A 25,877-nucleotide genomic window follows, 5' to 3' on the forward strand; every position below is an offset into this window, starting at 1 on the left:
GGAGACAGGGAAGCATAAAGTGTGCTTGAGGATCAGTGGACAGCATCGTATGGGGCTCTTAACAGTTATTGGTAGGAAATTTATTTGGAAAGCTAGGGAGGTATAGATAGGAAATGGAGAGCCATTGAAGGTTTCTGAGCAGGAGAGTGGCATGCAGTATTTAAGGAATCCAGTAGTTTTTCAGCGTCACCAGTTTGCCTAACTACAGCAAATTAAAAATATCCTGCTATCGTGTACATGGATAAAACCCCTGATTCTTAAATCCGCCTCAGGTTACAGCCTCCAGGCTGAAAAGCCTCTTGGCAGCCAGTTCTCTGGTCTGTGGTTGGAATGATGGGGTAAGGTAGAGAGCAGACAGGGCAGCCATCTCCCATCTGAGATGTTCATTGACTAAGAACAGATGGACCAACTCCTCCTGGGGGGAGGGAACAGCCTACTGGTATGGAGGCAGCCACCTTGTCTCTCCAGCACCTCCTGCAGTACATGACACCCTCTGCACCTCCTCCTCTTTCTGGGAGAAAGTGGAATCTTCACCACTTGGCACACTGACTTCAGCAGCTGGGGCCCAACCAGCCATTTCCAGAAAGATGCACTCGCAAAGCCAGGCTTTGAGGCAGAAAGTAAAGTATTATTCTTCTAGTACTCTTTCATGATTCTATCTCCTCTGCCCCTAAAATCCCCTGAGAAATATATATATTACTGCTGTCCTTCAGAATCCATTAGCTTTTTCCCATTAACTTTAGAAATGAGTTTAACTGAAGGGTCCTCCCTGAGCTACAGAGAACGCTAAAGCATCTCGTAACTTTTAAGACTAGCTGATCTTTGGAAATTCAAAAAAAAATAATTTTTTTAATGGCATTTGCAACTGCAGTGACTTCGTTCCTCAGGGGAGAGCCCATGATGTTGAAGAGGAGGACACTGTGGCAGCTTTAGCCCACTTTTCACCATCCTTCCTGGGTGACAGGCTGGTCAGTTGTCTTCTGTCAGCTGGGTGCTAGTACCTACCTTCTGGAGAGCCTTCCTCCACCCTGTGCCTAGAAATCCTGACGACCCTGCTCGGTGGTCCTAGTCCTGACTCTTGTCCTAAAGAACGCTGCTGCAAGGGAAACAGTGTCAGGGCTCTGTCCAGGGACCTGGGAGGCTCACACCCAGCCAGCCCCCTTCTCATTCCAGGAGAGACAGTACCATGTCCTGCCATGCTTCTGGTCCCTGACAGTGGGATCATTGTTATTCCACAGCTGTAGCCATTTTCATTTTTCAATTATCTCAAAAAGAACAGGCCAGCAATATTTATACACTGGCTTTCAGATTCAGAAAGGACTAGAAACCAAAATAATGAGAGAAGGAATCTCTCAAACAATGTTTCTAGACCTCCCCATTAAATAGCGATAAGCAATTTGAACACATTTTTCTGTCCCACTTAATACAATCAGTGGAGAAATGAGAAATAAAATCTACATTCAAGAGATACTCCTCAGTGATTGCCACTCCAGGCACACCAGTCCGAGACAGAGGCTGCTGTGAGATTTGGATTTATAAGAAGGGTTAGCTTTCAATTCAAGCCAGTTCCTATGCCATGACCTTCATACATGATTAGGAAAATAATATCCATTATTGGAAGGACAAAACAGATCAGCCAGTGATGAAAGGTGCCTCAAATACAAAAGGGAAAATGTCAGTGGCACACCACGTCAGTGCTAAATCTGGGCTGACCGTTCAATCAATCCATGGGCATGTAAGTTGCTCATTTAGAAGGTAAGCTCCTGGAGGGCAGAGGCCCTTTCCTGTGCTCACTGTCGCCTCCCCATACATGAAACAGTACCTGGCACCTAGTGAATGCCCACCGAGTGTGTGTTGCCAGGCTGACCTATGGCTGGGAAATTCCCTTGTAGTTATTTTTATTGTTTCCTAACAAGTTACCACAAAATTCAGCAGCTTAAAACAACACACATTTATTATTTCAGAATTCTGCAGGCTTGACTAGGTACTCCTGTTCTCACCAGGCCAAACACAAGGTGTCCATTCGGCTGAACCAGGCTCGTGTGGAGGTTCTAAGATGAATCCACTTCTGAACTCATTCAAGCTGTTGTTGGCAGTTCTTTGAGATCATGGGTCTGAGGTCAGAGATTCTGAAGCCCCTCCTTTCTTGCTCACTGTCAGCCAGGGCCACTCTCAGCTCCCAGAGAGCACCCACATTCCTTTACACGTGGCCCCCTCCATTTCAAAACCAACAAGGGCGCATCCAGTTTTTCTCTGATTTTCCCTTCTTCCTCCAGCAGGAAATCTCCTGCTTTTAGAAGACTCATGCAATTTGAAAAAGCCAACAAGGTCTCCCTATCTTAAGGCCATCTGGTTGGAGCCTTACTTACATTTGCAGAATGCCTTTTGCCACGCAACATTGCATGATCATAAGAGTAACACCAGGTGTTCGGAGGGCCTTCTAGAATCCTGCTTACCACACCAATTGCCCATTTTTATCCTCATATGCAGCCTCATGAGCCCACACTGTGTTTTCTTCTTTCAGTGATTGAAGAGAAATTTCCTCTGTTTATCATGTGGGAGTATACTCTGCATGATGCAAAATAAACCTATCCCAGGAACATCCTAAATGCTCTCAAAGTACCTACTTTCTGCAGGGAAGGTTGAGGAAAGCCCCGGAGTTTGGGCAGTTTATGAGGTTTTCAGGAACCAGTTGTGAGAGACCTGAAAATTAAACTCCCTCTTCAAGCTATGGGTCCCTATGCTGGCGTGATTTAGTTCAGCCAAGGAAGCCTTCAACTGAATGCATTTCTCTCTCCTGTTAGCACAGATGCGTGGGCTTCCTGCTGGTCCAAATGAAGTTTTCTCAGCCACAAGAGCTCTGCCTCCTTAAGTTTGCAGTAACTTGAGGGCTACAAGTTGTACTAGAGTTCACATATGGGGCATTTAAGAAATCTGGGAGGCAGCCCAGGGACGACTCCTACCTTATAGCTAAAGTCAGAACAACATCAAATCAGAATTTCGTGTTCATGTCTCTCATTACCATAAACTCAGGGTCTGGCACAAAGCAAGTATATAATAGGTACCAAATACCTGTTGATCATCCTTTACAGAGCTTATTTCAGGCGTAGCCAGGCAGCAGCAGCAGTCTGCTCCAACATTGTGGTTTTACGGGCACTTATCTGTTCATATCATCCATGGGTACTTGAAGCAGCCAGTATAAACCAGATATTTTTACCTGAAGTGTCAGCCCACTTTTGTGTTCTAGAATGACCATGTACTGGGCCAAAGTCTGGGGTTTAACCAGTGTAGCCTATTTCATCATGAACAAATGATAGCACTAAATCATGGAATCTTCTAAGTCACAGCCATAGAAATGTGTGTTTTTGTAAATCTTATGTCTAAATGCATTGAGGAAGTTCACTATTTCAAGAAAACCTATGACAGTTACTTTGACAAAAAGAAAGCTCACTGTACTAATTTGCTGTTGCCACATTAAAAATGACTATAAATTTAGCAGCTTAAAATAACATGTATTTATTATCCCATGATTTCTGTGGATCAGGAGTGTGACCACAGTGTAGCTGGGTCCGCAGCTCTCACAAGTCTCCCACAAGGATACAGCTAAGGTGTCAGCCAGGCTGCATTCTCTTCTAGAGCTCAGTATCCTCTTCCATGCGTATGTGCTTGTTAGCAGAATTGAGTTGCTAGGATTTGTAGAACTGAGGTCCCGTTTTTGTTCTGGCTGCAGCCAGGGGCCACTCTCCCCACCTTCCACCCCCAAGAATTCCTTGTTTTGTGGCCCTCTCATAAGCCCTCTAGCAGTGCAGCTGCTCACATCTCCAAGGTCAACTGGAGAAGCTTTCTCTCCAGTCCACCAAGATGAAGTTTTACATAAAATAATCTAATCTAGAAAGTGACAGTTCCTTCAACTTTGCCGTTCTATTTGCTGAAAACAAGACACAAGTTCTAGGGGAATGATGACTCACTGGGGTCACCTTAGGGTATGTCCACCACATCTGCCATCCCCTCATTTGTAGATGGGGAGAGTTGCAAGAATTTCCTTATGTCTACATTTGCTTCAAACTGAAAGGCTTCAGTAGGTGGAATTAAAGTCCCAGTGTGTGAGTAGACTTCATGAAGTCTCCCATCATGCTCCAGTGACTCTCCCTTGAAAACACTTTAGTAATAGGGAATTCAGAGGAATTCAAATTTTAAAATAATACCTGGAGCTCTTGATGTGGTGCATTGATAAATCAACATGCTTCATCTAAGCAGCAGCTGGAGCACAATTAGTGAATCCCAAACACTCCAACATAAGAACTGGAATGGTGAAGAATGAGAAGAGGGTCGAGAGGGGTCCAGAGGAACCCGGGGAGAATGAGGATTTGAGAGGGAGACAGTGTCCTTTTGTTATACCAGTGAGGGACCTCACAGTCTTTGCCTTTAGAGCAGTGTTTCTGAATCAGGGGTGCTTTTGCCCTTCACAGAACATTTGGCAATGTTGATTGCCAACATTGTTGGTTGTCATGACTGTGGTGGGGGCAGAGAGTGCTGCTGATGTGCAGCAGGTGGAGGGCAGGGATGGCTTCCACAGCAAAGGGCTACCTGGCCCAAAATGTTGGCAGTGCCAAGGATGAGAAACCCTACCATAGAATCTCCCTGGGCTTGCTTGACTAATGTCAATTTGCCTGAGTCACCACCCTGCCCCTGTTATCATCTCCTATAGGCAGGTGTGGAGAATGATGGTGCTGCCCATGTACCACATGTCTCTGGGCTCTGTGAAGAGCAAGCACATCACATTGTTGAGTGACTCAACAGGTAGGTGGAAAGCTAAGTCCCTGCCTTTGGTACCACCTACTTGTCCTGCTGTGCACTGCAGGAAGCTACTGGCTATAGGTATCTGAGAGAAAAAGTGAAAGGACCTGAAATTATTCAGCCCCAAGTAGAGAGCGCGTTTAAGGTGTGGAATCGTGACAATCTCCACTGGTAGATACCTGGTCTTCTGGGAATTTCTAAGCAGGGGAGAATGACCAGACAGCTCGCAGTCCATTGGAATGAGACCAAAACACTCAATGGCTGAGCCAGCTGTGATGTTTGCCCAGCTCTGGGCAAAGCTTTCCATTTGTTTTGATTTCCAGGTGGAGCCTAATACCAAAGTGTTTCCAGCAGTTTTCCTGCAACCTACAAGTACTTCTTTGTTTCAGTTTGAACTTGGAAAGCTGAAGGTATTTATCTGTCCTCTCACCTAATGGCCATGGCAAGAGAAAGTATCACTAACCATTAGGGGAAAATCCCAGGCCTCAGGAGACAGGAGAAGCCCTCTCACTTTTCATAAGCCCCCCACCCCCAGGCTCTGCCCTGACCTGTGGAATTCAGATGATAGAACATGCATTCTTATCTTCCCCTTTTCCCACCTCTTTCGAGAGCTGAAAGAATCAATTAATGCTCATATAAGCCATTATTTGAAGTGCTAGTTAATGCCGGCAAAGCCCTTAGATATCCCTGAATACATTTGTTTCTCTTTAAACTGACCATATTGGTTAAAATGGCTGGGTGCATCATCCACCAACCACGTGTTTCTTTTCTAATGCCTTTCGTATGTGCCCCAGAATGCAATGCCCCTGTCGGCGGCCATATTCAAGAGTGAAGAGAAGAACCCAGTCCCACAGTGTCCACCTCGGCTGGATGTCCAAACCATCCAGCCTGTGCTCTGGAGCCGCATGCCCAACAGCTTCCTGAAAGTGGAGACTGAGCGGGTGAGCGAGCGCCATGGCTGGGTGGTGCAGTGCCTGGAGCCCCTGCAGATGATGGCACTCCACATCCCCGAGGAGAACAGGTACCAGAGGGGCCCACAAAGGAAAGGGCAGGCCTGGGGGCAGGTGAGGCAGAAGCAAGCAGGCCCAGAAGGGAACCAGCAGCGTCTGTATTAAATCCAGCTCAGTCCCAAGATGACTTGATGTCCCCAGTGCCTCAATTTCTCTTTGTTCCACTTGTGCTGCTCACTCAGAAATTGCAGGAAACACACTATGAGGTGTCTGTCACGGCGCCTTCCTTGCAGCTCCTAGTGCCTGGGATCAAGGAACAGTTCCATGCCTTTCATTAAAAACCAGATTACCTTGAAATATGCATCATTTATGACAGGAAGGGGAAGACCAAGGCATCCTAGCTTGACTTAAAGAATCAGGAATCGGGCTCCTGGTCTTCCTGGTCTCCCTGGTCTCCCCTTGCTAAGAGGTACTCTTGAATGATGGCTGGGGTTCAATCCCATTGCTATCTCTTTCTGGCTTTGTGGCCTTGGGTACATTACTTGTGCACTCTGAACATTGGTCTCTTTATCTACACAGTGAGAGAAATGTCCACCCAAAGGGTTTCTGAGAGGAAAAAAAATGAGACCGTATAGATATAATCTAGTACAGTTTCTGTACATAGTAAGAAATGAATTTTATTGTTACAGTTATTGCCATCCCTTGACCTTTTTAAATAAAAAAGCAGAGTAATGGGAAAAGGCGGAGTTATTTGACACCTGTATAGCTCCCATTTAAGTGTCCCATTGAGTCACGTGCAGCAGGGCAGGCCACTGCAGGAAAGGGGCAGAAAAGACCAAAAGCCCAGCCAAGTCAGTTCTGCAGGGTACTCAGATCCACGACGAGGCATGAGACAAAAATGGAAAATCTAAGCAGAGACTAGAGCCCAAACCCTGGACCCACACAAACAAGGGGGCAACATACAAATAGACCTCTAAGACAGGAAGGAAAAGCAAACTGGATTATGTCAGCTGCTTTCAGGTTGGAAGGTGTTTCCTCTCTGGACAGGAGTGCAGGTGTGTTTGTTTTCAGGTTGCTGGGAGGAATACCCCATGGATAGTGGTAGATGGGACATTATACAAGTGATACAGATCAGTGGTCCTCAGCCTTTTGGCACCAGGGACTGGCTTCATGGAAGACAGTTTTTCCACAGCCAGTGGTGGGGTGAGGCTGGAGGAGGGGGTGATGGGGATGGTGTCAGGATGAAACTGTTCCACCTCAGATCATCGGGCATTATTCTCAAACGGAGCATGCAGCCTAGATCCCTTGCACGCACAGCTTACAATAGGTTTTATACTCCTACAAGAATCTAACATCCATCCCGGTCCATGGCCCTGGGACTGGGAACCCTTGATATAGATGGTAGACTGACAGCATAATCTACATTTGCTGAGGAGATTTTACACGGGAAAATGCAAGATCTGCTTGATCCTACGAGTAAGATGACCAAGTCATCTCTCTCATATACGTGAATGTTTTCTGTTTGGAAATTTTGGGTTTTTTTCCTAATAATGAGGACTTTTATATTTGGTAAACCAGTGTCTTGAAGGCTTTTGAGAGCCTTGTAGTTAAATATGGTGGAGTACTAGGAAGTAGAATATGGACCAGAGCTGAGAGGGGCATGATAAACCATAGAGGAACTGTTGCAGAGACCCCTCCATCCTTCCACACACTCTGCCTTTGTTGGGCTGGGTAAAGTTGCTGGATTCTGGTGGGTTCTTCTCCCCATGGTGTGGCTGATTGCTTGTCCTGTCCTCAGGTGTGTGGATATCCTGGAGCTCTGTGAGCAGGAGGACCTGATGCGCTTCCATTACCACACGCTGAGACTCTACAGTGCGGTGTGCGCCCTGGGAAACAGCCGCGTGGCCTACGCCCTATGCAGCCACGTGGACCTCTCCCAGCTCTTCTATGCCATTGACAACAAGTACCTCCCCGGCCTCCTTCGATCTGGTTTCTATGACCTCCTCATCAGCATCCACCTGGCCAACGCCAAGGAGAGGAAGCTGATGATGAAGAACGAGTACATCATCCCCATTACCGGCACTACCAGGAACATCCACCTATTCCCGGATGAGTCCAAGAGGCACGGACTGCCTGGGGTGGGCCTCAGAACATGTCTCAAGCCTGGGTTCAGGTTTTCCACCCCTTGCTTCGTTGTGACTGGTGAGGAGCACCAAAAGCAGAGCCCTGAGATTCCCTTGGAGAGTCTCAGGACTAAGGCTCTAAGTATGCTGACAGAGGCAGTGCAGTGTAGTGGGGCACACATCCGAGACCCCGTGGGGGGGTCTGTGGAGTTCCAGTTTGTGCCTGTGCTGAAACTCATTGGAACGCTGCTGGTCATGGGGGTGTTTGATGATGATGATGTTCGGCAGATCCTCCTCCTGGTTGATCCCTCTGTGTTTGGGGAGCATAGTGCGGAGACAGAGGAGGGAGCAGAAAAGGAGGAAGTGACCCAGGTGGAGGAGAAGGCTGTGGAGGCTGGGGAGAAGGCCAGCAAGGAGGCTCCTGTCAAAGGCTTGTTGCAGACTCGATTACCTGAGTCGGTCAAGCTACAGGTAAGCTGCAGGTGGTTAAGTGGAGGCAGGTTAATAGAACTTCTGCCTTGATAAAAATATCAGGAACACACTGAGGATTAAAGGAGATAAGATGTGTCAAGTTCTCAGCATAGTGTCTGGCCGAGAGTGCTTGATGATTATGGTGCTTGCTGTTGAGTAAGTTCTAACAGTGATAAGATTAGTAATAATATCAATCCAAAATAACTGATCCCAGAAAAATAGTACAATGAATAAACAATGAAAGATGGAGAGGAGGACAAACATCTCCACTTTCCATCCTCTAGGACTGGAAAATTTCAGGAAGGGAGGCAGCACTCACATGCATGATCTGGAGCTAGCTTTTCTACTGCACTTCCTGGGAAAATATTTTCTTAGAAATATCATTCTCTCTCTCCACAGGTACATTTCCTCTGTCTTTAATGAGCTTAATTTTCTGTTACTGCGTTCTCCTTAATGGTGAAGATTGGAGTAACAGCTCTGTGTCTACTGTGTGACAATTTATTTGCCAATTGCTTTAATTGTCTAAGTCTCACTGCTACTGCCTGTAAAATGGGGATGCTAGCAGCCTTACCAGTGTACACAAAGTGTTGCATATATAATACTTTCGTTGCAGATGTGTGAGCTCCTCAGCTATCTCTGTGACTGTGAGCTGCAGCACCGAGTGGAGGCCATTGTGGCATTTGGTGACATTTATGTCTCCAAGCTGCAGGCAAATCAGAAGTTCCGCTACAATGAGCTCATGCAGGCCTTGAATATGTCTGCGGCCCTGACTGCCCGGAAGACCAAGGAGTTCCGCTCACCCCCGCAGGAGCAGGTGAGGGTCCCTTCCTGAGCCTCCATCCAGTTCCTGTGGAAGAACTTGAGACCTATGGAACAGGGCACATGAAACCTCTATGATGTCTGGGGCAGCCTTAAGAGCTAGGGAAGATGAAAAGACCCACTGCAATACCAGGAGACAGGCCTAGTCCTGAGAGCTAAGGAATGTGTGCCAATTCTCCTGCGTAGGAAAATATCCCTTTCTAAATTGCACATGGGCCAGCACTTCCTCCCTTCTTTCACCCTTTCCAATGCCTCCTTTACTGATTCTAAGACCAGATCACTGTTGGGATTCAATTGTCAGCTCGGCAAGGATCCACCACTGAGAAGGATTTCTGCCAACCCTTCCAGAAGTCACTACCTGTCTATCAGACACCAACAGAATAGGGTCAACCTGCACCAACTTAACGAGAGCTGGTGCACAGTTTTCTCTGTCTAATGCAGCTAAACTCCCTCATCAGTGGCACGACGTTCTCACAAAGCCTCCCCAGCTCCGTGGTGCCTGGAGAAGGGGATTCAGCGAGTGAGTCGTCTTTGTGATTTGTTGTGTTCATTCTTCACAGTATCCACCTTGGGATTAGCCTTACCAGATGGGAAGGGCTTCTTTAAGAAGAATCAAGATCCTGGTGAAAATCTTCTAAATGAGGGAGGGACATCTTTTAGAATAATAGCTTCCATTTTCCCCACTGCTCAGCAGCTCTCTTAGACCCTGAAGGTGGATTGGCCACTGCTCCCTAAGTGTTCAGCAGAAAAGATAAGTCTTTCAGTGAAGAATTTAGCTTCTGTTTTGAAACCAGATCTTCGGAATATATATATACATATATATGTATACATCCTGGGAGGGAGATGCAAAATGTGGATAATTTTTGTGTCTCCTTCCCAGGGTTCTTGCAAGGATCACATGAGATAATTTGTTTAGATTGCTTAGCATGATGCCTGTCATAGAGGAATAAGCATACGTATATATAAAATAAGCAGCCTGTCCATAAAATGTTGTCAGTATAGTTTCCACCATTTTATGTTAAAGGAAGAACTACAACCTCATCCAATTGCTTTCCTAACCTATTTTATAGAATATGGATATTTATATTGGCTTAAAAACAAATGAACTATCTTGGCTTTTAACAATTCTCTTGACTGATACCAGCTTCACTAATGAGCGGGTAAAGTTTATCATTCATTTGCAAAATGAGAAAGTCCTTTGGATTTACTGGAACGATCATTTGCACCACACAAAATGCACAAGTGTGCTATTTTCCTGAGAATTATTCCTGAAGACTTTACAAATGTTGTCAGGCTGCTTTTAGACTGACAATAGATCTGAACGTTCCCTATTTCACTGGGCAAAATCTGGCTCTTTGATACGTATCTGTGAGTAACAGAAGACAGACTGACATGGTGATGGTAACACATGTTGGCCTCAGGTTGTGGGTCCCCGTACTTGCTCCCCCATTGCTCACTGTGTGGGCTTCCACATGCCCTCTGTGTGTCTTTCTTTAGCTGCAAAATGTGGATAATTTTTGTATCTCCCTCCCAGGGTTCTTGTAAGGATCCCATGAGATAATTTATTTGGATTGTTTAGTGTGATGCCTGTCACAGCGTAAGCATTCTGCAAGTACTAAGCAAGCTACTATTAGCTTTAATGTTGGAGATACTTGCAGTTGTTTCATGCCAGGCTCTGTGACCTTCCGTCAGTGACCCAGTGAGTGGAGTTCACACATTTTCAGCCATCTCTTTCTCCCAGCCAAGACTGGGGTTGCCCACCCAACACTCTCCTCATGGATCTAGCTGCTCATGGTTCTGGCTCCTAGAAAGGACAAGGTTTGCTCCCACCCTTCCTTTCCGCATTCTGCCTCCACACCTTCTACCATTTCTTGGGCTGCCATTTAGATCCACTGCCAGGCTAAAGACAGCTTCACAACATTTGTAAAGCCTTCAAGAGTAATTTCTGACAAAACAGCATACCTGTGCGTTTGGCATGCTGCAAATAATCTTTTCCAGTCAATCCAAAATGATTTATCATTTTACATCTAGCAAAGGGATGATGAGGATGTACCCTCCTTTAGTGTCAATCCTCTGAGCAATCATTTCGACTCATTTCAGAAATCTGTCACTCAAGAAGTTCTTCCCTTATGTATTAGACCAGCGATTCTGCAGCAAGCAGCAGAATTATCTAAAGGGCTTAATAAAACGCAGATTATCTGGTTTCACTGCTAGGGTTTCGTTTTTTGAGATAGAGTCTTGCTCTGTCACCCAGGCTGGAGTGCAGTGGCCCAGTCTCAGTTTACTGTAACATCCACTTCCTGGGTTCAAGCAATTCTCGTGCCTCAGCCTCCCAAGTAGCTGGGACTACCGACATGTGCCACCATGCTCAGCTAAGTTTTGTATTTTCAGTAGAGATGGAGATTTCCCCTTGTTGGGCAGGCTGGTCTTGAACTCCTGACCTCAAGGTATCCACCTGCCTTGGCTTCCCAAAGTGTTGGGATTACAGGTGTGAGCCTCTGTGTCTAGCATCACTCCTAGGGTTTCTAATTCAGTAGGCCTAGGGTGAGGCCCAAGCATTTGCATTTTTATCAAGTTTTCAGGTGATACTGATACTTATGGTCTGGGAATAAAAAGAAGGGACCCTAGCCACTATAAGATTCAGCTGTTCCCTGCCATCCCTCCCAGAGTGTTCACTTTTGCTAGGCACCTACCCATAGAGTTCTCAACATCAGGAAGATTTAATGTCATCAGAGGATATGGTGGATTTACATCAATTTCAGAGAATAGCAATGCAAAATTACTTAGAAAATAGGATGCCTGGAAATTAGAATTTTAAAACAGTGATATCCTTCTACAACCTTGGAGGAGAAAATAGATTTTTAAGCCCTATATCCAGAGAGTATTGAGGGAGATGAAAAAAATTGGGGGATATAACTAAGTACAAAAGAAGGCAAAACTAAGATTGGTCCAAGGGCTGCCGGTAAGTTAGCCAAGCAAAGCCAGCTGGCCTTTCATTTCCAAGAGGACTTCATTAAAAGTCATGACCTGCAACAGAAAATTCCGCTCAGCCCAGCTTTCTGTTTTATGTCCTACAGGCAGGGAAGCCCCTGCCTCCTAAATGCTCTGCCAAAGGAAAGCTCTTTTAGTAAAGAAATTAGTTTCCTACTTGGAAACCAGATCTTCAAATCTTATTTTTATTTAATAAGCAACATATCAGTTGCTTATTACAATGATATGTTGTTGTTATACATAACAATACATATGTTGTTTATAATGACCATAATTTTACCTTACAGAAAAACCACAAACATGTCTTTTCCCACATGTTTTGTGGATATTATTTTTCTTACAAACAGTACCTTTACCTACTTCCAAAAAATGGCTTGCAGTAAGAGCTTTGAGTAGAGTTCTTCCTAACAATGATACATAAGGTTCATGATTTCATAAGAGATTGCAAATTTTTCCAACCTGGAGACCCTAAACAGAAGGAGTTTGGGGTTATCGTGGCTGATGTGGCAGAATGATTATCTCTGGTTATTTCTGTGTCATTCTGTGTGTTCAGTGACGTGGGGTTGTGGCTCTATGGGCAGAATTTAGAGATCCAGGAACCTGAATCAGAAATGAATGACAGCTTTATTTTCACTGATCTCTGATAGCATTTCTTTTCTTTTTTTAATGTTGGCAGCAAAACAAGTACCTGACTTTGTCAATAACCAAAATTGCACATTTTTCATATCGCATTACAGTGGTCACAGTATCTAGAAAGATCATTTTCATTCTTTACTACTTTAAGACCACAATGGATATAAGACCTGCCACTTGATCATTTTATCTAATGAGTTAATAAATACATATGTTACTGTATCACAAATTTGATTTTTACAGTTTTGATAACTGTTTCAATATAATTATTTCTCTTTGTAGTCCTATGTATTTTATTTTATGCATTTAAAATATTAATCACAGAGAAAGTCCGTGGATTTCACCAGACTATCAAAGGGGTCCATAGCACAAAAACTGCTAAAAATCCCTGAGACAGGCCAGGCGCAGTGGCTCACACCTGTAATCCCAGCACTTTGGGAGGCCAAGGAGGGCAGATTACAAGGTCGGGAGTTCAAGATCAGCCTGGCCAACATGGTGAAACCTCATCTCTACTAAAAATACAAAAAGTTAGCCGGGCATGGTGTCACACACCTGTAATCCCAGCTGTTCGGGAGCCTGAGGTGGGAGAATTCCTTGAACCCAGAAGGTGGAGGTTGCAGTGGACCGAGATTGCACCACCGCACTCCAGCCTGGGCAACAGAGCAAGACTCTATCCTGAAAAAGAAAAAATCCTTGAGACAAAACTAAAGGAAAAGAATTATAGATGGCAGTAAAAAACATAAACCTACATGGCAAAAACAAAACAAAAACTTGTAGACAAAATTAAAAGCTCACTAAAAACTGGGCAATACATTTGTAGTATCTATTGCAAAAAGTTAAAAATCTAGAGGTGTGCAAAGCACTCAAGGGCAAATTTTTTAAACATAATTAACCAATAGAAAAATGGAGAAAAAAATGGATGAGAAATTTATAAAATATAAAATTAATCGTTATGTGTGAAAAAACAAAGTTCAATCTCACTATTTAAGCATAAATTAAAGCAACAGGGATATGACATTTTTCACCCATTAAATTGAAAATATTTGAAAATGTGTTAACTCTCATTACTATAATGAAGATGGCAAAGTAATACACACTTGTATGAATTTGGTAATAATGCAAATTTTGTAAGCTTTCTGAAGGGTAATTTGTAAATTCATATTAAAAAACCATTAAAATATGTAAACCTATTGCCCTAGTCATTTTGCTTCTGGGAGTTTATTCTAAGAAAATAATCAGAGACATGAACAAAAGTTATTTTAAAGAAAACTCAAACCAACTTTATAAGGACAAATAATGGAAACAAATAGAATTAATTTTACATAAATTATTCATCTATATAATTAAATACAATGCACCTATTAAAATTAGATTAAGAAAATTAGAAAATGATCAAGTAACATTAAGTGGAAACTCTGATTTATTAAAAGGTGTATCTGGAATGTGATCCCAATCTGTGTGGATATGTACACACTGTCAGGAAGACATTAACTAAAATATTAACAGCAGTTATTTTTGGATGGTGGAATCACAGTAAATTTTCTTCTTTAGATATTTTCCAAATATTATGCAATTAATAAGTTACTTTTAGGGCTGGGAACTGTGGCTCATGCTTGTAATCCCAGCCCGTTGGGAGGCCGAGGTGGGCTGAACACGAAGTCAAGAGATCGAGACCATCCTGGCCAACATGGTGAAATCCTGTCTCTACTAAAAAATGCAAAAATTAGCTGAGTGTGGTGCGCAGCTACTCTGGAGTCTGAGTCAAGAGAATCACTTGAAACCAGGAGGCGGAGGTTACTGTGAGCCAAGATCACACCACTGCACTCCAGCCTGGTCACAGAGTGAGACTCTGCCTCAAAAAAAAAAAAAGTCACTTTTAGAATCAGAAAAAGGTGAAAGCTACTTTAAATATTAGCCACTTTTACCAAAAATTCACTAAGCAAAATAAATTTGCAAAGAATATTAGGTGTCTAAGGCAGGATCTGAGTTCCCTTGACCAACATTGAGAGCCAACTAGCTATTCTTCTCTTGCCCCTCAAAGATCAACATGCTGCTTAACTTTCAACTGGGAGAGAACTGCCCCTGCCCAGAGGAGATTCGAGAGGAGCTGTATGACTTCCATGAGGACCTTCTCATTCACTGTGGTGAGCTGCCCAGAGAAAGGCTGTGTCCAAGAAAAGTCTGTTTTTGATTCCTTCATTAGAAAGCTAGTAGGGGCTAGTTATTTTTTTATTTAAAATTGCAATACTGTCTTTTAAGAAGTGACTCTATCCTAACTACTTGTGTCAGAGGGAAGTAACCCTGGCAGAATATATTACCAAAATGTGTTCTGCCTAGAAGAGCCTTTGCTGAGATACAGAGAGGAAACAGGGTTTCTAGCAAAAGAATGAAGATAACTGATCCTTATATAAACCTCACCTAATTTATTTAAATTAGTTGGGACTCTCAGCTTCCAGGTGAGACAAGATTCTGATCGCTTTGCTTTTTAGCTATTGAGAGAGAGAGAGAGAGAGAGAGAGAGAGAGGGAGGGACTGTGTGTGTGTGTGTGTGTTTAATAACTTCTCCCCTTAAGGCTTCTCAGCCAGCAGTCTCTACTTGGATACATACCTACTGGTTTTAAGTGGCTCTCGGCATTTGTGCTGCCTGTACGTGGGTAGGTTGAATAAAATATGGGTAATTGTGGGTAATTGACAAGTTTTTCATTTGAAATAACTCGATGTTAACTCCTTCTACAGGCTCTAGGGCTACGTCCCGCAAACATTCTTCCAGAGGTTTCAGCACTGTAAGAGTGTATGCAATCTAGACCCCATATACTCTTAGGGAGGTTTTGGGAAATAAAGATTTGAAAAACCTGTTTCAGGATTAAACTTACTTGATGTTTTCATAGACAGGAAATCACTCATTTGATTAAAAAAAAAAACTTTCAAAAGCTGTAACATAGGTAAATATTGACAAGAGGTTGCCTGTAGACTCTTTAGAAAGTTCCAGAAGGATGGGAAGCCGTTTTTTAAATGTTCTTTCTGATACCGTGATGTTTTCACGTACTGCTTTAGATTTTCACTCTGTTCTATGGCTTGCTAGGGGTTCCTTTGGAAGAAGAGAAAGAGGAGGAGGAGGACACCTCCTGGACAGGAAAACTCCGTGCCTTGGTTTACAAAATCAAAGGCCCACCCAGTCCAGTGAAGGAGCAGCCGACAGAGGAGGAGGAGAGATGCCCCAGTAAGTGACATTGCCTTTTAATGACAGTATTCCCAACACTGTTCTCCTCTAAGACTTCATTAAAGTAACATTTTTTTTTCTTAACAAATACCGTAAGATAGATGTGGGCTGCTTAACTTCAAAAAAATGCATCTGGGCAGTATTTGGTAATTGCTGGTAGATCTGTTATGCATTTTGGGTTCTGCCTTTTTTCTGATTGAAGAAACTTACTTTCAGACTGTTCTGAAACCTGAGGTGAATTGCTTGGTGTCTGTTCCTGCTGTCTTGTTCTACTCAGAGCTGCCTGTAAATACATTTCTGTTCTTCTTTTATGTTTTCATAGTCTTCCTCTTTAGAGCATTATTGATGCTTAACCACCATTATTTCTATCACTTCCATTTGTGCTTCCTTAGCATTGAAAATTGCCCCCAGCAAGAAAATAAAATAATCATAAAAGAGAGTTTGTAATGAAAATAGGATATGAGTTTGGGGGGGTAGTTTTGGGATTTGGAGTATGATTTTTTTAAATGCAGCATCCTAGAGACTTTAACTTTCTGTTTTTCAACAATGCCAAGCTTTGTCCAGATTTCCCTCTCTAATCCTTATACTATAGATGACTCTACCATTTTGACCCATGATGAAACAAGGTTATAACTTGTTTTGCCGGGCTGTTAGAATGTCTCTAAGACATGAAATTTTCAGAGGAAGATTGTCTGAGTATTATATATAATCAGTCTGCTCTTTGGTACAGATTCAGTAAATTTATCATTTGTCTAAAGCAGAAGGAATTTCCCAGGTTTAATATAGTTACTTTGTTTTTGTTTCCTATTCCTACCCATCTTGGTACACACTTTCAAATCATAGACTAGAGCAGTCGACTGTCAAGATAGGGTCGGTTTGTCTGAAAACACTACTTTGGGGTTCACACATCTCACTGCCCTTTCTATCAACCTTTCGTCTTTGTCACAACATCTCCGAAGGGAGCAAATCTCACCATTTGTCAGCTTAAGTGTTGAAACCTCTGGAAGAATATATGGAGGACTTGGCGGCACTGGCAACCCTTGGTAGCTCCATCCATCACTCTGGAAAGGGTGAGTCTTTTGTGAGGCTGTGCCAGCAGGATTCTATGGCCACAAAAATGTGAGTTTAGACTCCCTTTGTGGTTACTGCCAAAGGAGAACTGCAAATAGGCTGAGTTACCCCAAATGTCTCCTATATCACCTGCTCAGAATCTATTTTGAAAGTAGATGCTTCCTTCCAGCCTTCTTTCTTCCTTTTTATTTCCTGAGACAGAGTCTTGCTCTCTTGCCCAGGCTGGAGTACAGTGGTATAATCTCCGCTCACTGCAACCTCCACCTCATGGGTTCAAGCAATTCTTCTGCTTCAGTCTCCCAAGTAGCTGGGATTACAGGCATGTGCCACCATGTCTGACTAATTTTTTTTTTTTTTTTTTGAGACAAAGTCTCACTCTGTCACCCAGGCTGGAGTGCAGTGGCACTATCTTGGCTCACTGCAACCTCCATCTCCCAGGTTCAAGCAGTTCTCCTGCCTCAGCCTCCCTAGTAGTGGGACTACAGGCATATGCCATCACACCCGGCTAATTTTTTGTATTTTTAGTAGAGGAGTTTCACCGTGTTAGCCGGGATGATCTCGAACTCCTGATTTCAAGCAGTCTGCCCGCCTTGGCCTCCCAAAGTGCTGGGATTACAGGCGTGAGACACCGCAGCCGGCCCTTTCCCACCTTCTTTCTAACAGAGAGTATGTCATGGCTGGGGGTCCTACCAGGTGACCATTTCATGTGAGGTAGGAGCAGTCGTATGAAGTCACTTGTCATCTGCCTCTGTGAAGCCTCCCCTTACGTCTGTGAGTGGTGTTCAGGCACCAAGGATTACAATCTGCAGCACCCCTACCTCAGGCAGAGAGACCACATCCTGTCTGTCTTAGCAAAACACGCACACCTGAGAGGCCAGCCCATGATGAGACTGTATACCTTCATGTCATGCTGCTTCCCTTCCACAGGAGGAGTTGTGAGAGGTTCATGCTTCATGTCATAAGTGCTCTATCCTGGGATCCCAGAAATAGAGGAAATGGTCAAGGTGGTCAGGCATGTTTGGCTTCTTTGCTTAATGTTCCAGAGACGATGAATCCCCTCACTCAAGTCTGACGTTTTAAGATAATTTCTAGAGGGTGGTTTAACCACCACCTCCCCCATAAATTGTTTTTAATATGATCAGAGGGAGACAAGGTTTCTGATTGCAGAACCAGACGCATTAAAGGGTCAAAATCCCTTAAATTATTGGTAACTTTGTTCATGTTATTGCTTATCTGGTTTCTATTGCCCTTGCATTTGATAAAATAATAAAAGTGTAGATAGCATTAGAAACATTCTACAATGAATTGGCAGTTTACCGAGTACTTCCACACATACTCACTTACTGCTGTTAGTTTTCTACACTCCTCCATTGTATAGTTGGGGGAAGTAGGACTCAGAAAAATTAAGGGGAACTTGTCTATTTTTTCCACTCTTACCTGGTTTCAGAAAAATGTCCAGGTGTCTGATTGTCACCAGCTCAATGTACCTAAAGTGGGTCAAGCTATGGCTTGAAGGCCGGTCTTCTGACTGTTTGTGTTGAACTGCACTTTTCCACTGTACCATGAGGAACGGCTTTTTAAAATCACTCTTTTTATCTTGTCTACTACATCTTTGAGATAACTCACTATTGTGGCTCAAAATCTGAACCCCGTGGATTTCTGTGTTTTAACATTTAGAAGTTCACCAAACCAAAAATCTGAATGGTTTTCAGATAAGGTGGTGGTGGTCCACCCCGCAGTCCCTCCGCTATGAGCAGTTGATGTTGGCCAGAAGACCTGCAGAAAAGCCACACTTTTCTAGGAAAGAGAGGGGAACTGTGTCCTGAAACTCATATCCTGAAATCTGCTGGCTAGCTCAGTGTTAAAGGGATTTGGCTAAATTAACTCCAAACCATATTATTAGTGAAAGCTGTCACAATATTATTGAAGGATCAAATGATAATGAACAACTGAAAAAATATAGCAACATTAGCCACTGTTCTAAGTCACTGTTTTTTCTTTTTCATACCTCCATTCAGAAAATTCCCTAGAAAATTTTTTGCTTATTCGTTTTGGCCAGTACTTCTCCAACACAGCAGTTTAAGCAGCGTTTCCTTGAATGTAAATATATAGGCACTGAATTATTCTCCCAGAAGAGGCTAACCAGTTATTTCTGCTAAATTTTAAAATTAACAAAATTGAAATAATCTGTCAAATTTTGCAGATTAAAATTTGGTGCTTTGTTGATCTCTGCCACCTGTTGAATGCTTCCCCCAAGAGAGAAGGAAGCTCCCTGCTGGCATCTTGTCTCTATGCTTAGAGGCCTCATGATGACCTATTGCAGTTCAGCTTTGGGTGGCACTGGTTAAGAACTGAGTTGCAGGTGATTATGGTTGAGTCTATCTGAAGGAGGTGAACATTCCTCTTCTGTCTTTAGCCCTGTGCTAAAGGTAACACAGAATGTTGCCTCTCAGAGAGCTGAGTTGGCACTCTTAACCTTGAATGGCACCTGCTCTCCCCTGCCACTCTTCTAACGAAGACCAGAACTGGAGGCGACCTTGGACCTGTCAAGCCCCAAAGCCCCTACGTGTGTTAGCTCTTGCCTGTTCACTGAACGACCTGAGAGCCCTACACCAAAATTCTCTCCCAGCTAAATGCTGCAATGTTTTTAGGGCTGAGAAGAAGAAAACTTCTACACAAAATCAGTCCTAGGCCCTCAACACAAATGCTGACATGCAAAGATAACTTAGTAGTAAGTACATCTGCAGAGCTCAGGCATATTTCTAAGCCTCTTCTCTAAATCCTCTCCCAAGAGCCTCTCCCTAAATGCACACAAACACCTTCTCCATGAAGTCTTTCGAATTCATTCTCCTTTCCTCTACCCCTTCCATATTGTGGAATTTCTAATAGTGTATGTATGACTTTCCACCTCATGTGAGGTATTTGATTATCTGTTGGTTTTCCTCACTGGGTCTTAATGCAGGGAACATGTCGTACTTGTTTCTACACTCCGCTCAGTCACAAATCTTTTTGGCATCCAACTGAATATTGGTCACTTGGGGCTCATAAAAATGAAGAAAACAGGGGCCTTACAGAAAAAGGAGGAAATGGGTATGGCTAGGCAACTCAAAATGATCATGAGGTTGAATGTGTTGGAATAAAAGTACAGAAAACATACAGTAGGTGGGCAGAGGAGGGGTCTGGGAAAGCGTCCGTAAAGAATGTAGATGGATGGATAAAATAAGAAGGATAAGACATTTGTAATGGAAAAAATAAAAAGCTCCTTCAACAAAGTCCCAGGGGCAGGAACGTTCATGTCATATACAGGAGTGGCAACAAGGTGAGACTGGCTAAATTATAAAAAGAATAGAATGGGTCAGAATGAAAACAAAAAAAAATAAAGTGGTGTTAGAATATAGAAGATCTTTCCAGCAGCTAAACTGTATTTAAACTATCTGCAGGCTTAGGGTGTTACTCTTTGTTATACCCGTGTATTTTATAACACTTGGCCTCCCAACTGTGGGGAGGGAGGGACTAACACTTACATGGTACCACTTTGTCCTGAGCATGATCCTGAGTGCTTCCATAAATATTACCTCATGTAATTCTCATGAGAACAGTCTGCAATACACAATTTTGTTTTCTATTTTACAGTTGCAGAGACTGAAGTAAAGTCAGATTAAGTAACTTGCCAAAATCACACAGAGGTGGCATAAAAATTCAAAGCTTTGTCAACCTGAATTCAGTTCCCATTGGTAACACTTATGTGAAAACATCCTGCCCCCTATAGGCAATGGCTGTGAAAGGTTGTTCAGGACTAAATCACTAATTTGCTTCACAATAGTGAGATAGTTATGGGCACAGGGCTCCAGAGTTAGGCTGCCTGGTCTTAAATTCTTAAATTCTCCCACAATTCATGATATCCAGGAAACTGAGCATGAGACAGCTTCTCTGTGCCTCGGTTTTCTCATCTATAAAATGGGCATGGCATATACATATTTACCTCATTGGGTTGATATAAGCATTACATTAGTTAAGATATGCAAATTGATTAAATGTGTGCTTGGCATATAGTGAGAGATTAATTTTAACTATTTTTTGATTGATTGTTGTTTGTTGATTATCTGCCATGTTAGGCACAAATAAAACTGCTTTAGCGAGACAATAGTCTTTTAATTAATGATTTAGCCTTTGCAAGCTTTGTATAGCCATTGCCTGCAGCAGGGAGACATTGGGAACAGGGGTACGTTAGGATTTTATCCCAGTGCTCTGGGTGAGAGATTCTGAGGCCTTGAATAAGCAGGATCGTGGCCCCCAAAGATGTCCACATCCCAATTCCTAGAACCTGTGGGTATGTTAGGTTAAATGGCGAAAAAAATAAAAAATAGATTGCAGATGGAATTAAGATTGCTAATCAGGGAATCTGGATTATTGGATTTGACCCAAAGTAATCACAATGGTTCTTAAAAGTGAGACAGTGTGACAGAAGAGAGCCAGACATATGCAACACGAGAAGAGTGTTGCTTAAATTTCCTGAAGGAAGGGGTCATGAGCCAATGCATGTACGCCTCCTCTAGAAGGTAAAAAAGTCAAAGAAATGGATTGTCTCCTAGAGCCTTCAGAAAGGACCATACCTTCTCACACCTTGATTTTAGTTCAGATCTGGATGAGACTTCCAATCTATAGAATCATAGGACAGGAGATTTCTGTTGTTATAAGCACCTAGGTTTGTGCCAATTTGTCACAGTGGCAATAGAAAAGGTGGTGACAACAAAAAGTGTTTTCTAGGTGGCAGACATGTTAGAGGTAGGGTTGCCATATCTTGGTACCCAATTAGGAATGTGAAGTTCTAAAGAAGAAGGAGCAGGAGAAGGAGGCGGCGTTAAAGAGAGCATTACAGATTGCTGAGAGATGGGCAGGTGCATAATAGACATGCAGATAGGATACGTCTGGGAATAGGGGCAAAACTTTACTTCTATTCGGCTCCATAGAGGTTGCAAGAAGATTTTCCACGTGATCTCATTTGCTTTGATACCCTGCATAGCAAACAAAACAGGCATCATTAGTCCTAGCTTAGAGATGAGGAAATGGGGAATCCGAGGCGTTAAGCAACCTGCCTACCACATGGATAGCAAAGCAGGCATAAAAACTCATTGTATTGGGCCCCTGGAATGGTGCTTCAGAGTAGTAGATGCTGAAGTATTCTGTGACCTGTTTAATGAATCAGTGTCAGGCCCTCTCTTTTGGTAGCCTGTGCTTTAGTGATGGGGACGATAGCTTGGTTCTCAGGAGAGAGAAAGTCACACATTTAATGAGTACCTACTTTGTGCCCAGTATGTGCTAGGCATTTCACCTTACTTCATTTGATTGTATTCTAAATACAAATATAGTGACCTCTAGGCTCCCATTTTATGCACTTGGCCACTAAGCCTGAGGATAGAAAAATAATTTGAACAAAGTCTTGCAACAAGTTAAAAAAAAAAAAAAAACAAAGGGTTTTTACTCAGGTGTCGTAGACAACAAGCTTCTGGTTAAAAAAAAAAAAAAAAAAAGGCCAAGATCCGAATTGCAATCCATATCCCAGACACACACTCTTTCCAGAGCACTGTGCAGGAATGCCTGGAAAGGGGGCTGTGGGGGTGGAGAGGTGGGCACAGGAAAGCATGGATGCTTATGGTACGTGGCCAGTAGCTTGCCTCACAATCACTTATTCTCTATATTGAAACTAAAAAGCAATTTGGATACTTTCCCAGGTCCCTGAGTCCTTCGCTGTGCCATCTCTGCCTTGTCTGTATTTCAGAGGCGTCCCTCCCTAACGCATCAGCAAACGCCCTCTGTCCTCACTGTGCTATTTTTCCTGTCATCATCATCATCGGTCATTTAATCGCCTACATGTATTGAGAAAGCGATTATGAGGGTGGTTGACAGATTTCAAAAACAGGCTAATTATCTTCATCTGATGGATGAAACCCTGGGGGGCTCTAGAGGAGGACTGTCAGAATCAGGCTGCAGACAGTCTCACCGGTGGCTTGCAGGGCTGCCTCTGGCAGGATGGGTATCCACCTGGCTAGGGAAACAGTCCGGGCAGTGAAGCAGTTGCTTCTACACTCGTCTCCAACCTTGTAGACGTGGAGGCTCTGGTCAAGGTAGAAAACCATAGACAGAGGGAAATTCAGGAACAGATTTAGCAGAAATATACACCTGTCGTGAGCCTACCTAGACACAGCCTGTCCTGAGAGCCAAGCTCTGTGGGACAGAAAGACTACGGCAGTTTTGTAGGACTCACAGCCAGTCATGGATATAGTCCATATCCACTGCACCTTCTCCTCGACAGCACTCACTACCACCTATTTGTTGGAACCTAGTCTTGTTTATTCAGTTGAAGCGTTGCTTTGCCTAACTAAACCATAAAGTGGGGCTATGGTTAAGAAGAGGCATCATTGTTGGGGAAATTCAGTCCCTGTCACACCTGTCTTGTCTGCTTCTACATGGTAATTGTGAGGATTAAATGATCATTCAGGCACAGTAATTAAGTCTGACACAGAAAGCTTTTAGTAAATGTTGGCTATATTATTTGATAAGGTTTGGCTCTGTATCCCCACCCAAATCTCATGTCAAATTGTAATCCCCATGTGTTGAAGGAGGGGCCCAGTGAGAGATGATTGAATCATGGGGGCGGGACTTCCCCCCATGCTGTTCTCATAATAGAGTTCCACAAGATCTGGTGAAAGTGTGTAGCATTTCCCCCTTCTACACACTCTTTCTCTCCTGCTCTGCCATGGTAAGATATGCTTGCATCCCCTTTGCCTTCCACCACAATTGTAAGTTTCCTGAGGCCTCCCAGCCATGCTTTCTGTACAGCCTGCAGAACTGTGAGTCAATTAAACCTCTCTTCATTAAAAATTATGCAATCTCGTCATAGTTCTCTGCTTATGGTAAAATAAATAAATTTTATATATATATATATGTGTGTGTGTGTGTGTGTGTGTGTGTGTGTGTGTATATATGCAATCTCAGGTAGTTCTTTATAGCAATATGAGGATGGACTAATACATTATGATAATGAGAGGTGGGATGTTCTAGAAGGCAGTTTGAACTTTTATTCTTCAGCCAAGGAGGCCAATATAGAAAGATAACAAGTGTACATACCCAAAAATCAGATACAGACCTGGGATGTGTCCTGCTGCTTGCTGTGGAGCCTGGGCCAGCCCCATACCATCACAGGCCTCAAGGGGTCTGACAGCCAGTGCCTGTTCATGTGCTCTGATAACACGCTGTAAACAGAGCAGTTCATTCTTATCACCAGAGAACAATGCTTCAGGTCGTCTTCACAGGTTTTTCCTTTCACTATAAAGAGCCTTATAACTTTATTCTGAATAAATCACAACAGCATCCTTAGTCTAGAAAAATAAGGCCAATATGGTACCTACTGCACAACCTGGGCCAGGGAGTCACTGGGGAAGCACAGAAATTTGCATGATGCATTCTCAGAAGGTCCTCTTGAAGTCCATAGATTTAACTTTTCCCTGACCTTCTCCGTTAATAAGTAGTAGATATTTGACTACTTTGTAATTCAGACCAGACTTTTGGTCTAGAGGAAACTCTAGGGCACAGAGCACAGAGGACATGAGTTTTCCCCGGTAAATCTTACCAACTAAATCTAGAGGGTGTTATTGCAACTCCTGACCCCCGACACAGGAAGCTTCGTTTCTCTGCCAGCAATCAGGACAGTCATCACAAAGGCCATCAAGTTGCCACAGCTCATGTACTCGATGTAAATGATTAGTGATGTGCAGTGATGCTTTGATAATGACCAGTTATTCACCACAGTCAGTAACCACTGGAATCTTGAGATTTTATGTCTTCATCCTCAGGTTTTACTATTAGGAAAAGTAATCTGGGTACCATCAAAATAGGGCATTAAAATGTGGTGGTAAAATTCTTGATGCTCGTTAATTTAACCCAATGAAGCCAAAGGCTTTCATTTGCCATTTTAGTAAATTGGCACAACCCTTTCAAGAGCTCTGTGGGTGAGATAGAAATAGAATCTTGGAATATTAATCCATAAGTGACTTGACTTCATAGAAGTGCACAGACACGCAGAAAGGCAGGGTGACTTGCCCAAGGTCACATAGCCAGAGCTAGAACAAAGGACTCTTATTCCCTGCCCAGTTCTCTTGTTGCCATACCACACTTATATTCATTTTCTTCAACATAAATTTTATATTGCTGATTTCATTTTATTGGTGAAGAAATGAAGGCTCTGGGAAAATGAGTAATCTGCCCAGCTCAGAGTCTGAAAAAGAACTAAATCTTTATGATTTGGGGGATTTTATTTCAGATTCAATGTTATGGTTTATTAAGAGAGCATCATCTAGACAGCATAATGTAAATTTAAAGCATTGATAAAGATAACTATTTTTCTGGGTTTTATGGACCTATTAAAAGTAAGCAGCTCTAAGATGGTCAAGTAGATGTGCTTAGATTCCAGCAGCATGAGTTTGAATCCAAGCCCTTATATTCACTAACTGATTGTAATATTAGGCAAGTTTCTTAACTTCTATATGTTGCATCTCCTCTATGAAAAATGAGAATACTAGCTCCCATCCTGGGGCGTGGGGTTAGGGAATATAAGGATTAAATAAAATAGTGCTCAGCTTGATGTCCTGGTACGTGGAAGTTTGTATACCTCAGCTTCTGAAATGAGTATACAAAGCATAGTTTATAAGAACTTCATCTCCACATTTATCTTTTTTTATATATATATAGGATTTGTGTAGAATGAAAATTGCAAGGGGTTAAAGTCTTTATTTATTTATTTAT

The 25,877-nt window shown here is 43.0% G+C and overlaps 1 protein-coding gene across 7 annotated transcripts in view; it reads left to right on the forward strand.

Moving 5' to 3' along the window:
* RYR3 (ryanodine receptor 3) overlaps positions 1–25,877 on the forward strand; it is a 556,286-nt gene that overhangs the window by 342,955 nt on the left and 187,454 nt on the right. For all 7 annotated transcript variants that reach the window (XM_037742376.1, XM_037742379.1, XM_037742378.1 and 4 more), the window contains 6 exons: positions 5,121–5,207; positions 5,592–5,818; positions 7,546–8,341; positions 8,955–9,155; positions 14,826–14,928; positions 15,867–16,004. In XM_037742376.1, the coding sequence (XP_037598304.1) occupies positions 5,121–5,207; positions 5,592–5,818; positions 7,546–8,341; positions 8,955–9,155; positions 14,826–14,928; positions 15,867–16,004 (1,552 nt within the window). The remainder of the gene's footprint in view (positions 1–5,120; positions 5,208–5,591; positions 5,819–7,545; positions 8,342–8,954; positions 9,156–14,825; positions 14,929–15,866; positions 16,005–25,877) is intronic.

Source organism: Cebus imitator, unplaced genomic scaffold, assembly GCF_001604975.1.
Source record: "Cebus imitator isolate Cc_AM_T3 unplaced genomic scaffold, Cebus_imitator-1.0 Scaffold119, whole genome shotgun sequence".
Lineage (NCBI taxonomy): Eukaryota > Metazoa > Chordata > Mammalia > Primates > Cebidae > Cebus > Cebus imitator.